Source organism: Eubalaena glacialis, chromosome 5, assembly GCF_028564815.1.
Source record: "Eubalaena glacialis isolate mEubGla1 chromosome 5, mEubGla1.1.hap2.+ XY, whole genome shotgun sequence".
NCBI classification, from domain to species: domain Eukaryota; kingdom Metazoa; phylum Chordata; class Mammalia; order Artiodactyla; family Balaenidae; genus Eubalaena; species Eubalaena glacialis.
Window position 1 is genome coordinate 116,753,669 of NC_083720.1, and position 14,353 is coordinate 116,768,021.

Sequence of the window (14,353 nt, forward strand, 5' to 3'; positions counted from 1 at the left end):
ATAAATAAATAAATAAATTTTAAAAAAAAGTTTAAAACAACTGCTTAATCATGTTAAGTTACTGTTTATATTTTTAGGACATCACAGTCAAAACCTAAGATTTATTCCTAAGTTCTTCACCAAAATGAACATATTTTTCTTGTGTTACTAACTTGTGGATGTAAGTATTATGCCGGAATTTCACTCTGTTTTAGACTTTCACACAGTCAAATTACGTTAACGATATTAAAATCATGATTTTAAATGACATTTTAAAAAAGAATCATGGTGTTCTCCAAGGCTTTGCCATTGTAAATCATTTTGATAATAATAGGAAAACTGCTATTTATTTATATAAAACCACATTATGTTCAACCCTAACCACAACTTTATATTCCCATTTAAGAGATGGGAACACTTTAGCTCAGAAGAGTTAAGTGAACTGGCCCAAATTACAAGATGAAAAAGGACACAAGATTCAAAGCCAGGTCTTCCTGGCTCCAAATCCTAAACTCTTTCCTTTATGATTTGTTACTGCACCCAAGCCCCTGAACAAGTTAACTAAACTATGCTACTCAAAATAACAAAATCACACAAATAAGCCACATATCCTATTTCATACCTTTAATCCTCTGAAACTTCCTGGGCTAGTTGGAGAGGAACTGGAGGATTTCGTAGATTTAGGAGTGGAAAGCTGGCTGCTGGGAGTTCCATTAACTGATCATGAGACAACAAAGGAGACAAAGATTATTAAAACCCAGAACCACCAGATTGTGTAAAAACACTAAACATATGCCCAGTATAGCTCCAATGGAGCTTCGATTCATTCAAAGCTCAAAGCAGACGGTAAATCAGCAAAAAGCAAAAATAATGTGTCTTACTGCATTACAGACAAAGTATCAGACAAATAAGCAGTGAAACTAGAATTATTTTCAATAATAGTTTTCCAACAGTGACATAAACAAATATATAAAACGTTATGGAGTTAGAGATGTGAGCAACAACTTGTCCATATATCCTGCCTGCCATCATGGGTAGAGAAATGTATGGCTGTTATATTTGTAATGGTCTACTCTGAAAGTTGTCCTATAACTACTCCAATATCCAGCGTCTTAGTACACACCAAGCTGAATAACCAAGACGTTCTTGTGGCTCTCCCAAATCAATTCCACCATGATTATAACACATTTTCTAAGTATATTCTTAATAGAAAAAGAAAATTACTGGTCATTTTCCTTGTAATATCTACTTATTTGTTTGAAAGCCAATTTCTTATTATCTAGACTAGTTATTTCTAATTCCTTCCATTTTCTTGTCTTCTCAACTTAAGTTCCCCATTATTTAGCAAGTCTTCGTGGTTTTTTGTACACCCTCCTCCAAACTTCCATACACTTCTTACGTTGAAAGCTCAATTTAGAGACTCGGTAGGGAAGAGTATGGGCACGGCTGTTTCAAGGGGAGGGTTAGTTTGCAGATTTTATACTATACAATGCTAGTCACACATCTCAGTATAACTCAGGCTTATTCCTAATTATACCAATGGGATCCACTTCGGCTGTAATTTCACAAAACTATTAGTTAACATCTGGTATTGGTATATATATATATATTTTTTTTTTTTTTTCTCTTCTAAGGAGTGCTTTAACCCCTTTTATCATTAATCTTCAATGCTTTTGCCCCAAGCAGATGAAAACTGACACTCATCTCTATGGAAAGAAAAGCAAAGTCCATTTCCTTTTTAAATAATCTTTTTAATACAAGGGAGGAGACAACTGTTATTTTAAACGATGCTAATAAATACAAAAATCAAAATGCAGAGATAAAGGTCCTGAATAGGTGACTCAAAAAAGTAAGCACCAGTCCTTGAACGGAGGCAGAATTCCGGATCTGTAAGTATGTGTGATTAGATGAATCAGTCATGTATGTTTATTGTATTGCTCCTTGTAAAAATTCAGCAATGATGAAAAAATTTTCCAGTTATTTTTAAATTACCAAACTTGAATTTTTCTAGTTTAAAACCACTCATTCATAAATCATTATCAGTTATCTAGATTTTTCTTAACAAATGTATGTGGGTATTTAGAGCACAAGTACAACACAAGTAACTGTACAATTAATTAGAAACTTTTAAGAGTATTCAACAGCCCTGATTATTTTTCAATAAAGTTACACTTCAATTAATGCTCTTTCTTTTAAAAATTCTCTTTAAAGGGAACTGGTGGTAGGAATTCACGTAAAACAGAGATTACTATGAGCAGTGAACTAGTAAGCTTGCTGTGAGCTGATACTGAGTTTGGCTCCTTTTCTCCTTCATTCCACACAGCAAACTGTTCAGGTCACCAGTTCCTACTCACCAAGGGCTGTTACCTTTCACTGATATTCAGAAACCACTTTGATATCAAAGATTTCCTTGGAACAGTGACAGAAAAGGGACTAAAGAAGAAAAATTGGTTCCTGCAAATGGTCAGCCCTGTGGCAGACCAATTTCCCTAAAAACACACCTCTTGCCTAAACATAATTTCTTAACAAAACTCACTGCCAGGGATTGAACTGCTATCAGTAACTACATGTCCATAGTTACCCTCAAATAACTCCCATCCTAAAGAGATACTAAGCCATATATAGCCCTCTAAGTTTCTGATAGCATTTGAAAGGTTCTAAACAAAATGTTGTCTAGCGAGAAGTTCTTAATTCCATTTATCTGCACATTTCTCCAGGCTCTGGGAGGGTAAGTGGGGCCTGGGGCAGAGCTACACTGTGCTGTCTCCCCCGACACTGCTGCTACCAACAGGCAGGTCGACAATGCCCAGCGTCTCTGCGGTGCTCCCCCTCCTTCACTACACCCTGGATTTTCTCTCCCCAAATAAGGCTCTTATCCACCCTTCCCCTCAACGGTAAGGTAAGAAATAAACTCGGGGGCTTTCTTGTTTGCTTGCTCTGAACATTGTTTATCCTGGTGGATGATGACAGATTCACAAGCTAGAAATCCTAAGTGAGAATTTTTAAGATGCAAATGGTGGTAACTATTTACCCACTTGTATCACCCAGATTAATTTCTATGTGTTTATTACATATCATTTAGCTATTTAGACAAATTTAGAGTTTTGTTGAGGAATTTTGTCAGCCAGAAGACTTCATTGATGGGAGCACTTCTGTCCCAAGAGTGAAAAAGTACAATATGACATTTACAAAGTTACTTGCTCTGTTTGAAATTCCAGTGAGTCCCCTGGAATGTTCTAAATGGTAACAGGCATACTACAGCTAAAGCAGTCCGTAAAAGCGAGTTATACTTCTGTGTACTGTGACATTTAATAATACAAAACTCTCTCTCCATTTTCTATAACTGCAGTGTGTGCTGAACATGCTTTTGAGTTAATCTCTTATAAAGAAGCCATGTGCCCTCTGAAATGCGATTTACATCTCACAACTTTTATTTATAAGTTAAGATAAGCTTTATTAACCCAAACCCAAATATGGACTCAGTTGAAAATCTGGAGTACTGGAATCCTAAGATTTTCTCAAATCAATTTCTAAGCATTCCAAATTCTAGTTTAAAAGATTTATACACTTATTAGACTATGTTATGAAGCAGTTGGTCTGCAAGAGAAGTATGGCTATGAAACATGTTTTTAGTTCAATATGTTAATTTCCCTCTTTAGACCTCAGGCAGACAAAATTAGATTAATTTTAATACCTGATCCTTGAACCACTCTCCCCACTTTTATTTATATTACTTACGTGATAAGCATCTGTAAACCTATCACCAAAACAAAAGCTAAGAACCTGACAAAAGTCTAATTTACCACGTGGTAAACTCAGTGAATTTTATTTACGCAAATTTCATGTTATAATAGCTTTCCCTTCATGTGAGATACTTTACAGAAAGCACAATATGATTTGAAATAAGCTTAACATCAGAGAGATGCATTCAGTTAAAAATATTCATATCGCTGATATTTTAGAGAGAGGATGTTGGGCCTATTAACCCCAGGGTGGGGAGGAAGGAGAGGAGAATATAATTGCTTCTATGGCCATTTTCATATTACCAACAACCCTTAGCCTTTTTCAATAACAGGCTATTCTCCCAAATTAACTAGAAGACACACCCCTTGAAGCGCTGTGTCTCCTCCATCACTGTGTACCGTGACTACACACAGACAGGCACCTGGCAACCTTCTGAGGATGACTGGCTCTCTAACAAGTAAGGGAGGCTGAAGCATTGTGAAGCACTTGATAACTGCACAGATGTCCACTGGTAAAAGCCAGATGCATTCATGGAAATGAAGCAAAAGGAAACAGAAATATGGCGAAAGACGAAAACAAAAACCCAGCAGAGCGACAAAGCCATAATAATCATGGCTCACCTGGGGATTTGGCTGTAGAGTAGGCCCTGGAGTAGTGGCCACCCCTCTTTACTGGACACATTCAGTATAAACAAAGGAGACAGTAAGGAGAGTGGTTATTCAGCAGGTCTAAACGTGTACACAAAAAGAAGGGCAAAACAACCCGACCTAGAGAAAGTGGGGTAGGTGCTGAAGAAGCAGTAGAAAGTAGAACACCCCCCAAACTCAGTATTTTATAAAAAGGTTGATGCTTCAGACAGTTTTTATTGATACTACTTTCACATGTTCTAGATTTACCACACGTAAAATCACAGTTTTTTCACAATCTTTTCCTTAATGGGAAATGATATCAGCAAAATTATAACTACTATAAGCGAGCCTTACAGAATCAATATATCAAGATTTGGGGGATATTTTAATTCTTTAAAAATGTCAAAAGCTGTCAAAATTATGACAAATCTATAGGCTTAAGATCTGAAAGAAACTTAGAGGTACGTCTGACTCTGAAATAAGCAGTGCTACTTTCTAACTATAATCGTTGCTCCTATTAAATTGCTGATGGTGGGAAAGCCTGTGGAAACTTATCAAGTAAATACATTGCTGTTAGGCGTGTATGTTTATGTTTTAAACCAATAAGATAAGAAAATATCCACAATCTTATAACACAAAATTAAAAATGCAGCACACAGTGGTCAAAATGAGAAACACTTCTACATAAATACCAGAAGAATCTAGATAAGACTGTTCTTGAGAAGATGTGTCAGAACAAAACCAAGTGTTAGGACACTTATTATAACTTTGAGAAACAGACTTAAACTTCTGGATTTAAAAATCATGTCATGTATATGTCATTCTGGAACCTGGCTGCATACAAGGATGGGAAAGACTACTAATTCATATTAAAGAAAACTGAAGAATGATCTGCTCCTTTTGTGACTATCCATTTCCTTTCCTTTTAACTACCTGAAGCTGGTGATTTGCTGCGTCGAGAAGGCCCAGGGCTCTTGGATCCAGAATACTTAACAGCTGAAGTGCGAGAATAAGATGACTTCAAGACACGGCATTCTAGAAAGGAAGGAAAGTGCTTATGTAGATCTGGTTTTAATTCTAACCAAGGGAAGATCACAGATCACATGTTACAGTAGTTTACTGCCTAGAACCATTACCTGATCATCTTTCCTATTAATGTTAAACAACTTTAATATACAGAGCAACTGTCCCAAAAGCACACCTGAGGTTACCTTAAATTAGGCTTCACACCTTGTGACTCACCTCATTGTTCCAGATGGAGTTCTTCATAAATACAGAAATCCTGATGTCCTAACTTGATTCACACATACCCACAGCCTAATCTACACATGTGCAACTTATTATTATTATTTTGGTCAGTAGCATTGATAGGCAAAGGCTACAACAAAGAGTTCTCTCCAAGTTTCTGATAACCTTAGTTTGAAAGGGTATAGGACTCTAATTTATGAACCCCTTACTGTCTTATTTTCCATCTGCCCAAAGCATCACAAATGAGGAAACTAGCTTTAAACAATAACTTTGGTCTTTCCATAAATTGCCACATAAATTAGCATGTAGAGGACCAGAACTAATTAAACAGCTTAAATAATCACTTCTAATTTGAACAATTAAGAACCTGGTTTTTGGAGTCATGCAGATTTGGGATGAATCATGGATTTGACTTTGCTAACTGATGGACCTTGGTTAGGTCTAAGTCTCAGTTTTTTCTCCTATGAAACTGGGATGAAAATAAATCTGCTTCATAGGCTTCTTATAAGGATTCAATTAGATAACATATTGTCTGTAATTCACATTAAAATACTTCAATTTACACAGAAAGATTAAAATGTGGGTTGGTTTTAATCTATACCCCAGGGGAAATAAATTAACAAGTGAAGTACACTAATCAGGAAAATACACACCAGGGAGGCGAGTTAGCATTTGAAAGACTCTAATCAGAACCTTACTCAGAGGGGGCTGCAGCAATAGTAGCTTAGTTAATTAGCAGTATGGATGTTAGAAAGTACTCCACTGCTGGGAGGGGTGGTGTGTGGGTTAGTTAGAAACTTCCTAAAGGCACTGCCACTGCTTTATGAGCAGGATGGGTAAATCTAGAAAGCCCATAACCAGAACTTCAGAACTACCCCTAGGTTTAGGAATCTGAGCCAGTCCTGTACCCAGCTCATTAACGGAGGGTTTTCTTCCTTGACTAAGACTAGGTTAGCTGAATTCTATGGATTTTGAACGGATTTTTAATGTAAGATGTTGTCAGCAGTGTAAAAGGACAGAGTTGGGACTCATCAAGATTACAACACAAGTCAAATAACTGAGTTTTTAAAAAAATCTTTGCCTCCTGAACCCTACCAGGACCCTGTGGGGCTCCTGGGCACAGAAGCCTTTCTGTGTTCCCCGTTTCTTTCTTTTCTTTCTTTTTTTTCTTTCTTTTCTTTCCCTCCCTCCCTCCCTCCCTCTCTCTCTCTCTCCTTCCTTCCTTCCTTCTTTCCTTCTTTCTTTCTTTCTTTTTAACATCTTTATTGGAGTATAATTGCCCCACAATGGTGTGTTAGCTTCTGCTTTATAACAAAAGCAAATCAACCATACATATACATATATCCAGAGATATGTTTCCCCGTTTCTTGTAGGGAATAGACTCCAGCTTCCATGACTTCCCCTGAGTTCTAACAGGGCAGGTTCAAACAGTTGCTAATCAGGGAAGGGAGGGGATGCAGAGACAAGGGAGGAGCAGCCAAGGAACAATAGTGCAGCCTTGGGGCAGGGTCCTGGTTCCCCCTCAAGGGATACACATAACTATATCCCTTAGGTAAATTTACAACATACATGTAAAGCCCTGAGTACAATGCCTAGTACATATATAGTAAGTGCTCAATAAATGTTTTATTGCTGTTGTTGCCACCCAAATTAACTTTACAACCTGGAGTATAATATTATTGAGTTTCAGTGTCTCAGCTTTCAAAATGACTCATATTGACATTGAAGAAATATTATGAAATGAAATTAAGCTACAGTCAAAAAAGATGTAAAATACAGATGATATGTAAATGCACGTTTTCAGTCAAACCATGAGAATAGGGGAGAGCATTAGCATAGATAGTATTGGCAATTCTTTATGGACTTTCTGGTGGCATTACTAATCTAAAGCAGGGCCAGTGCAACAGAGTATAAGACAGTACAGAAACCCCCAAGAAATTTGGCAGCAGTGGAAAAAAACAATAAGAGTAGATAAATGAGCCCCAAGCACAAAGTAGATAAATCGCCCCAAGATAAGTGACATAGTGTAACAGGGAAGAATTACACAAGGAAGTTTGATACCACAGAATGTATCATCTTGAATTTTAAAAAGTCTATAGGTCGCCATATTTATTTGGTAAAATGTTTCTGTAATTTTGGACTGTCAGAATCACTACAACTGGAAAGGGTTTACCACCAGTTTAATTTTTGAAAAGCCAACTTTCCTCATTCATGAAATTAAAGAGTGGGACTGAATCTCCAACATCCCTCTTCTCTGTGAAATGTTATGTCTTATCTCATGTTATGATTTTATCTCATTTAAAGATGAAGTTGACTTTACTATCAGCTAAGATAATCACTAATACTGCAATAGGTTTAAATTAATTCCAGACAACAGATTAGAACAATATTCCCAGGCAAAATCATCTGAAATCACTGAGGTTATTGCTAAATAGTTGAAAACTCCATTTTTTGGCTAAAATTGAGAGAAAGGGATTTTCTTATCCCATCAATGAAAATAGCTTTATTTTTCCTGCATATATAAACAATGCATGCTTTTTTTTTTTTAAGTTGCGAACAGAGCAATGAGATAAAAAGAAACCTGAGATAATCACTATTAACAACTTACTATCCTTTTATGTATCTCTTTATGGACATGGAAAATGTATAATGAACTGTTTCAGGTTCAACACTATCCATACATTTAAGGTGGCATAGCCAGGAACCATTCTGGAAGAAGGTAGGAAATCCATTTCAGAGGCAAAACAATGCAATAAAAAGAGATGGAACCAACTCGCTAAAAAATGAAAACTATTTCACTTGAATTAGGGTTTTTTGTTTTTTGCAACTAGGTAAATACCTTCATTTTATTTTCTACTTTCATTAATTAAAAAAGAGTACCACCAATGCCATCTTTTTTCAACACACCAGACAACTTAACATGCACCAAGTGAGAATCCCAAGCCTCCATTCCAGGGTTACAAAGATGGTCAATGAATTGCCTTACCACTGTGATCCAGGACAAAGTCATCTTGGGCGTAACGGAATTTTTCAGGTCCACATGCAATAAAAACATCATCATCACCAAAAAAGTCTTGCAGACAAGTAACCTAAAAAAAAAAAATCATGTCCAAGAAATAAATTAGAAACATTAGAAGTGAAATAAAAGTCAGCAAAATTAAATATATTTTCTAGCCTCACCTATAATACTGAGTCAGAATGAAAAACTATTTAATAGCATACATTTCCAAGCATTTCACCCTCCACAGAGCACTTCCACACAATGTCTCCTGACCGACCTCAGAACAACAAAACGAGGGGCTCCTAGCCGGCATCAATGTTCCTGTTTACAGGTGAAGTCAAGGGCATCCACAGGAGGCTCAGTGATGTATTCCAGGTTTCCCATTAACAGGTGGCAAAGCTGGGGCTGATGGAGGTCTCTGCTCCCAGTTTACTGGTCTACCCTTTTTCTCTCCTAGCAACTCCATGTCCCAGCCGTGTCACCTTGGGCATGACCTCTCTGTACCTTTGGTACATTGTGCCTTAGGTTGTCCTGAGGATTAATATATGAAAACCTCTTGGAATGGGTGTCAGGCATATAGGTACTCAATGTGCTAATACTCACCTTCACCACCACCACCATCATTAAGATCAGAGGAAGACTTGCCATGAAGCTAATGATGGCCCTTCCAAGCCCCTGTACCTAAACGTAGTCTTAATTTTATATTCTTTTTTCACCCCGCCCTCCCCAATACTGTATCACTGTCAGATCCCACAGAACCTGGACCCACCCCGGGGAGCACATTCATCCCTTCATCCCAGTGGTGACAAGAAGAACCATCTTCCAGGACTTTGGATATAAACAGGCTCCAATTTTACCTGGTTTTTTAATGGGATGTATGATAAGATTTCTTTTTAAAAAAGTACTCCTCTCCCAATAATAATGCAGTTAAAAAAAAAAAATCAGTGCTCTAGTACTTGAAAGGATTGAGAACCTCAATAATTCCTTAAGTCTTCCTGATCACTATTTAGCTTTTTATTGAAAAAAAAAAATCTCACTCTAGAGTTAGAAAAAAATGCTCTAGAGAGAAGATAGTGAACTGTACACAAAAGTGGAACAGGCATGGAAACTGCTCCAGTCCCTCATCAAGCAAGATGTGGCTTCTGTACTTCACTGAAACTCAGCTCAGGTCACAGTGTTTTTAAGGCGTGTTTTTAGTCAGTTTGGGCTGCTATAACAAATTACCATAGACGGGGTGGCTTAAATGACAGAAACTTATTTCTCACAGTTCTGGAGGCTGGAAGTCTGAGATCAGGGTGCCGGCATGGTTGGGTTCTGATGAGAACCCTCTTCCTGGTTTCGTCACATGGAAGTGGGGGGACAACACAGGAGGAAGCCAGCTCTCTCCTGTCTCTTCTTATAAGGGCACTAATCCCGTCATGGGGGCTCCATCCTCACAACCTCATGCAACCCTACTTACCTCCCAAAGGCCCCACCTCTTAATAGCATCACATTGAAACCAAGCAGGACCCTGTGGGGCTCCTGGGCACAGAAGCCTTTCTGTCCCCCATTTTCTTGTTTGTAGGGAACAGACTCCAGCCTCCATGACCTTCCCTGAGTTCCAAAGGGCAGATCTGAACAGATGCTAATCAAGGGAGGAACAGCCAAAAAACCACCAGAGGCCAGATTAAAGGAACCAGAGAAGCTCATCAAGAAATTACCCGAGATCAGAGTAAAGGAGAGCAGGCCCTGCACACACCCTGATCTTATCAGCAACCCCACCCTTGAACTACTGCTATAAAACTCCGCATCAAATCCTCCCAGGTGGGGACACACAGTTTTTCCGGGCAGGAGCCTACTGTGTCCCCCTTTGCCTGGCAAAGCAATAAAGCTATTCTTTTCTACTTCACCCAAAACTCTGTCTCTGAGATTTGATTCGGTGCCGGTGTACAGAGGCCGAGCTTTCGGCATCAACACTGGGGATTAGGGTTCCAAGATATGAATTTTGGGGAGACACAAACATGCAGTTCATAATAGAAGAATAACATATTTCACCATTCCTGTGAAAACTGTTTCTCTTCATCTCAGGTGGCGATCACACATACCCCTTCATCCTTGCTAGGATCCTGGGAGTCATCCTTTCCTCCCTTCTTCACCAATCCCTCACATCATTTTTCCTTTCTACACGGCTCCCAAATATTTCTATCCCTACTCCTTGGTTCAGCTCTCACTTTCTCTTGCCTGGGCGCCTGCCACTGCCTAATAACAGGCTTTCTAACTCCAGTCTTTACTGCTCCCCTCGTTCCAGTCATCACTGTTCTCACAGGTGTGGAAATAAATGAAGACCATGTGGGCACATGCAGTCTCTTAAGGTGACAGGATGCCCGCACCATTCACAGCGCTCACTGACCTCCTTCCTTGACAAGATAATGCTCCTTCACGGGGCACACAAGACTGACCCTGCCTGAGCCTCCAACCTTGTCTTTGCCATTTCTTCTGCACACCTGCTCCTCAGCCACATCATGACTTCTCTGGGTTCCCTACCTGTATGGTGCTGGTGCTTCTTTTTTGTTAAACAGCGTTATTGAAACATAATTCACAAACCATACAATTCACTCATTTAAGGCACAGAATTCAATGGTTTTTAGTATATTCAGAGTTCTGCAACCATCACTACAATCTATTTGACAACATTTTCATCATCTAAAAAGAAACCCCCGGGCCCATTACCATTCACTCCTCATGCCCCCATCTCCTCATTCTTAAGCACCCATAATCTACTTTCTGATTCTATGGATTTGCCTATTCTGGACATTTTATATAAATCAAATCATACAGTATGTAGCATTCTGCAACTGGCTTCTTTCACTTAGCATGTTTTTAAGGTCCATACGTGTTGTAGCACATATTAGTACTTCATTCCTTTCTGTGGCTGAGTAATATTCGGTTGTATGGATATACCCCATTTTGTTTATTCATTCATCAGTTAATGGACGTTTGAGTAATTTCTACTTCAGTGCTGGTTCTTACTACTATATGTTTCCCCATGCTGTTTCTCAGCCTGAAGTGGTCTTTCTGACCACTCTTTGGTGCCGTGACCTCCAGGTAGGCAATGATATTTCTGATTCATCATTCCCTAGCGTCTAGGAGAATTCTGGCTTTGGTGGATGCTTAATACATATCTGTTGAATGACCTGTGGCTTGGTATGGAGCTGCTCCTATTGGAATTGAGTTCTCAGACACAGAGTAACTTCTCTGGGGTGAGTGGTGTCACAGATGCAATCTCCACTGCCATCTCCACCACCATCACTTACATGTAAGACTTACAGAATTTAGGCATCACTTAACCTCTCAGAATTGTCTCTCTGTGTTGTATATGTGTTACCTCATTAATCCCTACAATATCCCTGAGGTTGATACTATTATCACTCCTCATTTACAAACAAGAAAAGCGGATCTAGAGTGAGCAACCTGCCCCCACACAGGTAATGAACACGAGCACAGGAATTTAGACACAGGTCCTCCACATCTATATCTCTGCTTTAAACTTAACACCATGGTGACATGTACACATTGCTATATTTAAAATGGATAACCAAAAAGGACCTACTGTATAGCACAGGGAACTCTGCTCAATATTATGCAACTAAATGAGAAAATAATTTGAAAAAGAATAGATACATGTATAACAACCACTTAGCTGTACACCTGAAACTATCACAACATTGTTAATCAACTATAGTCCAATATAAGATAAAAAGTTAAAATAAATAAATAAATAAACTTAACACCATGGTGCCTCCCCTTATGTGGAATCCCAGAGTTCATCTTTCTACTTTTATCTTTTTTTTTTTTTTTTTTGCCGAGCTGCACAGCATGCAGGATCTAACCCCAACCAGGGATCGAACCCCATGCCCCCTGCAGTGGGAGTGCAGAGTCTTAACCACTGGACCAGGGAAGTCCCTTTCTACTTTTATAGTTTTTACCACATTCCACCTTGTTTTATAGTCATTTATGTCTCTCATATCTCCCACTATTTTGTTCTTTACACACATACATTTAATAAATGGTTCTTAAATGGAACTGAATCCAGTTTTACTATCTTGGCCAAATAAAACAGACATCTACCAAAGTTTAATCCATTTTTTAAAAAATCAACATTTCATTTGTTTTCGTAATCAATTTAGCATGAAAAAATTACAACTGAATTTTCTAAAATATACCTGTATGAATGTCTGTTTGAAAAGTCAATTAATTTTTAATTGATTTTATTACAAGAAAACATTTCATCTGGTACTAAATTAGTTGGTATTTGAGTAGAATAAATGCCAAAGTAAATAATTAAGTTGCCTATTATGTGGAATAAAGGTATTTATCAAGTCTAAGGAATATAACAGATCAAAAGGTGGTTTATTCCCCCTCCCCCAGCAGTTCTGTTTATTGATAGTTCTTCCTAACCAATTGTTTAATGATTTCACCTGTCAGTATAAGTTTGGCTTTCCAAACATGGTTTGCATAAGATGTCTGCATCCCTTTAATTCAGATTCTAGCCATTAAGTACATATCTGGTTAAACAGTTAACCAAATTATATAATTAGCAATTGGTTCAGATTTACCTCAAATAAGTCATCACTACTCTCAAGAAATGATAGGTGTCATATAAATAAATGATAAACTGAGATAAGCAAACATGTATTTTGGCTAATTTTATTTTATTAACGTGTACTCAGGATACCAACATACCTCTTAAGATATTAAACAACTCCCGTTTTCATTCATTCAACAAATTTGTATTGAGAACTTATGTGCCAGGCACCATGCTAGGTGCTACAGAAACATCAGTAAAACAAAAAACAAACAACAACAACAAAAAACAGAGCGAGAAAGAAATCCTTGCCCTCATGAAGCCAGTGTGAGTTGACACAGGATAAAAATGCATAAGTAAATGTATGCAATGTCAAAAGGTGATAAGTGCTACAGAGAAAGAAAACAAGGATGGGGAATAGTGAATGCAGGGCATGGGTGCTGCAATACTAAACAGCTTCACTGCAAAGATGACATCTGAACAAAATATTAAGAGAGGTAAGGGAGAAGCTGCGTGAATGTCTAGGGATGGAGGTGGGAGGGCAGTGTTCCAGGAAACAGAAGAGAATATTCAAAAGCCTTGGCATGGTCACGGGAAACAGTCCTGGAGCACAGTTAGAGGGGGAACAGTCATTGCAGGAGAGCAGGTCAGCAAGGTGACGGAGGCAAGCAGATGGGGTAGGGCTTTGTCAGCTGCTGGTCAGGACTTTGGCTTTCCTCTGGGTGAGATGGGAAACCACTAGAGGCTTTGGAGCAGAGGACCGCACAACATGACTTACTTTGAACAGGATACACGGCGCTCAGACTAAACTCTAAAAGGGCAAGGACAGATGGCAGCGTAGTTGGAGGCTATTGCTACTCAGGCAATGAGAGTGGCCTGTGCCAGGAGTGGATGGAATGAGAAGGCTATGGGGACCTGAGAGAAGAGAGAAGAATGTGATGGCTCAGGGTTTTTGGCTTGAGCCACTAAAAGGATGGGCTTGCCATTAACTCTCATGGAAGAGTACAAGGTAATGGGCAAGGTTGGTGGTGGAGAGGATGCCCACGAATTTAGATTTGGCATGTGAACTGCGAAATGCCTATTAAACATCCAGGTGGAGGTGTTGGGTGGAAAGTCGGATATAAACAAATCTGAATTTCATGAGAGAGATCTAGCCTGGAGATATAAATTTGGGACTCACCAGCACAT

General features: G+C 38.6%; 1 protein-coding gene across 7 annotated transcripts in view; it reads right to left on the reverse strand.

The window, feature by feature from the left end:
* The window catches only part of DCLK2 (doublecortin like kinase 2), a 149,675-nt gene that overhangs the window by 51,487 nt on the left and 83,835 nt on the right, over window positions 1-14,353 (reverse strand). For 4 of the 7 annotated variants that reach the window (XR_009701134.1, XM_061192556.1, XM_061192555.1 and 1 more), the window contains exons 3-6: window positions 8,587-8,689; window positions 5,286-5,387; window positions 4,344-4,394; window positions 602-696 (exon numbers count right to left, since the gene is read on the reverse strand). Coding sequence is in view for 5 of the 7 variants with exons in the window: in XM_061192556.1 (XP_061048539.1) it covers window positions 602-696; window positions 4,344-4,394; window positions 5,286-5,387; window positions 8,587-8,689 (351 nt within the window). In the remaining 2 variants the exon portion in view is untranslated. The remainder of the gene's footprint in view (window positions 1-601; window positions 697-4,343; window positions 4,395-5,285; window positions 5,388-8,586; window positions 8,690-14,353) is intronic. The other 3 variants (XR_009701135.1, XM_061192558.1, XM_061192557.1) reach the window with 1 other exon arrangement.